A 1,054-nucleotide genomic window follows, 5' to 3' on the forward strand; every position below is an offset into this window, starting at 1 on the left:
GGCTTATCGAAATTAATACGACTCACTATAGGGAGACCCAAGCTGGCTAGTTAAGCTTGGTACCGAGCTCGGATCCAGTACCCTTCACCATGAACTACAACAACCCATACCCAAACATGCACAACTACCAGCACCAGTACCCCATGGGCCCGCCCCAGCAGCAAATGCACATGTTCACGAATGACTGGAAGAGCATCCTGGCCCCCTTAAAAAGTTGTAGAATCAAGCAGCAATTTGATGACAGAGAATTTCTAGCCGATTTTGCCATGGGACTCAAATTAGACTTTAACAATAAGTACCTAGTGCTAGATGCATCCACCGAGCTGCTCAAATTCACAGCCATCGAAAGTTCAGACTGTTGCAATAGGAACTGTTTGCCCAAAATGTGTATTCCCATAAATATGAAAATATTGACCTACGGAAGGGAACTAAGTCGGCCTGACATTGTAGTCGAGAAGGACTGCTCCTGTACCATGTTGTGCTTAAATAGGCCTACAATTAAAATGTATGACTTTTCAAACAATAATAATAAGGAGCTCATCGGGACGATAAAAGCTCCCTTCAGTTGTTGCTCATACAAATTTGACTTATACGATTCTGCCATGAGGAAGATTATATATATGGATGACACCTGTTGCCAGCTTAGTATTTTATTTCCCTGTCCATGTGGTCCTTTTAAATTTAGCAATTTTTTTCTGCGAGATGCAAAAACTCATGAGAAGGTCGCTCATTTGCAGAAGGAAGTTCCCTTCTTGAAATTCGTGAAGCGGGACATCGACAATTACACGCTCAACTTCGAACAGGTGCAGAACCCCGAGTGGAAGATGATGCTCCTGGCCTTTTCGCTCTTCATGGACTACATATACTACGACAAAGGGTCAAGACAATTCTGCAGATATCCAGCACAGTGGCGGCCGCTCGAGTCTAGAGGGCCCGCGGTTCGAAGGTAAGCCTATCCCTAACCCTCTCCTCGGTCTCGATTCTACGCGTACCGGTCATCATCACCATCACCATTGAGTTTAAACCCGCTGATAAGCCTCGACTGTGCCTTCTA

General features: G+C 45.1%; 1 protein-coding gene across 1 annotated transcript; it reads left to right on the plus strand.

Annotated features, from left to right (window-relative positions):
* Positions 1–89: 89 nt before the first annotated feature.
* On the plus strand, positions 90–950 carry PVX_215290 (hypothetical protein; the record flags this gene model as incomplete). Its single annotated transcript, XM_001612317.1, has 1 exon — positions 90–950. The coding sequence occupies one exon, from the start codon at positions 90–92 to the stop codon at positions 948–950; it is 861 nt and encodes a 286-aa protein (XP_001612367.1).
* Between the last annotated feature and the right edge of the window lie 104 nt (positions 951–1,054).

The sequence above is a fragment of the Plasmodium vivax genome, genomic scaffold (assembly GCF_000002415.2).
Source record: "Plasmodium vivax scf_7056 genomic scaffold, whole genome shotgun sequence".
NCBI lineage: Eukaryota > Apicomplexa > Aconoidasida > Haemosporida > Plasmodiidae > Plasmodium > Plasmodium vivax.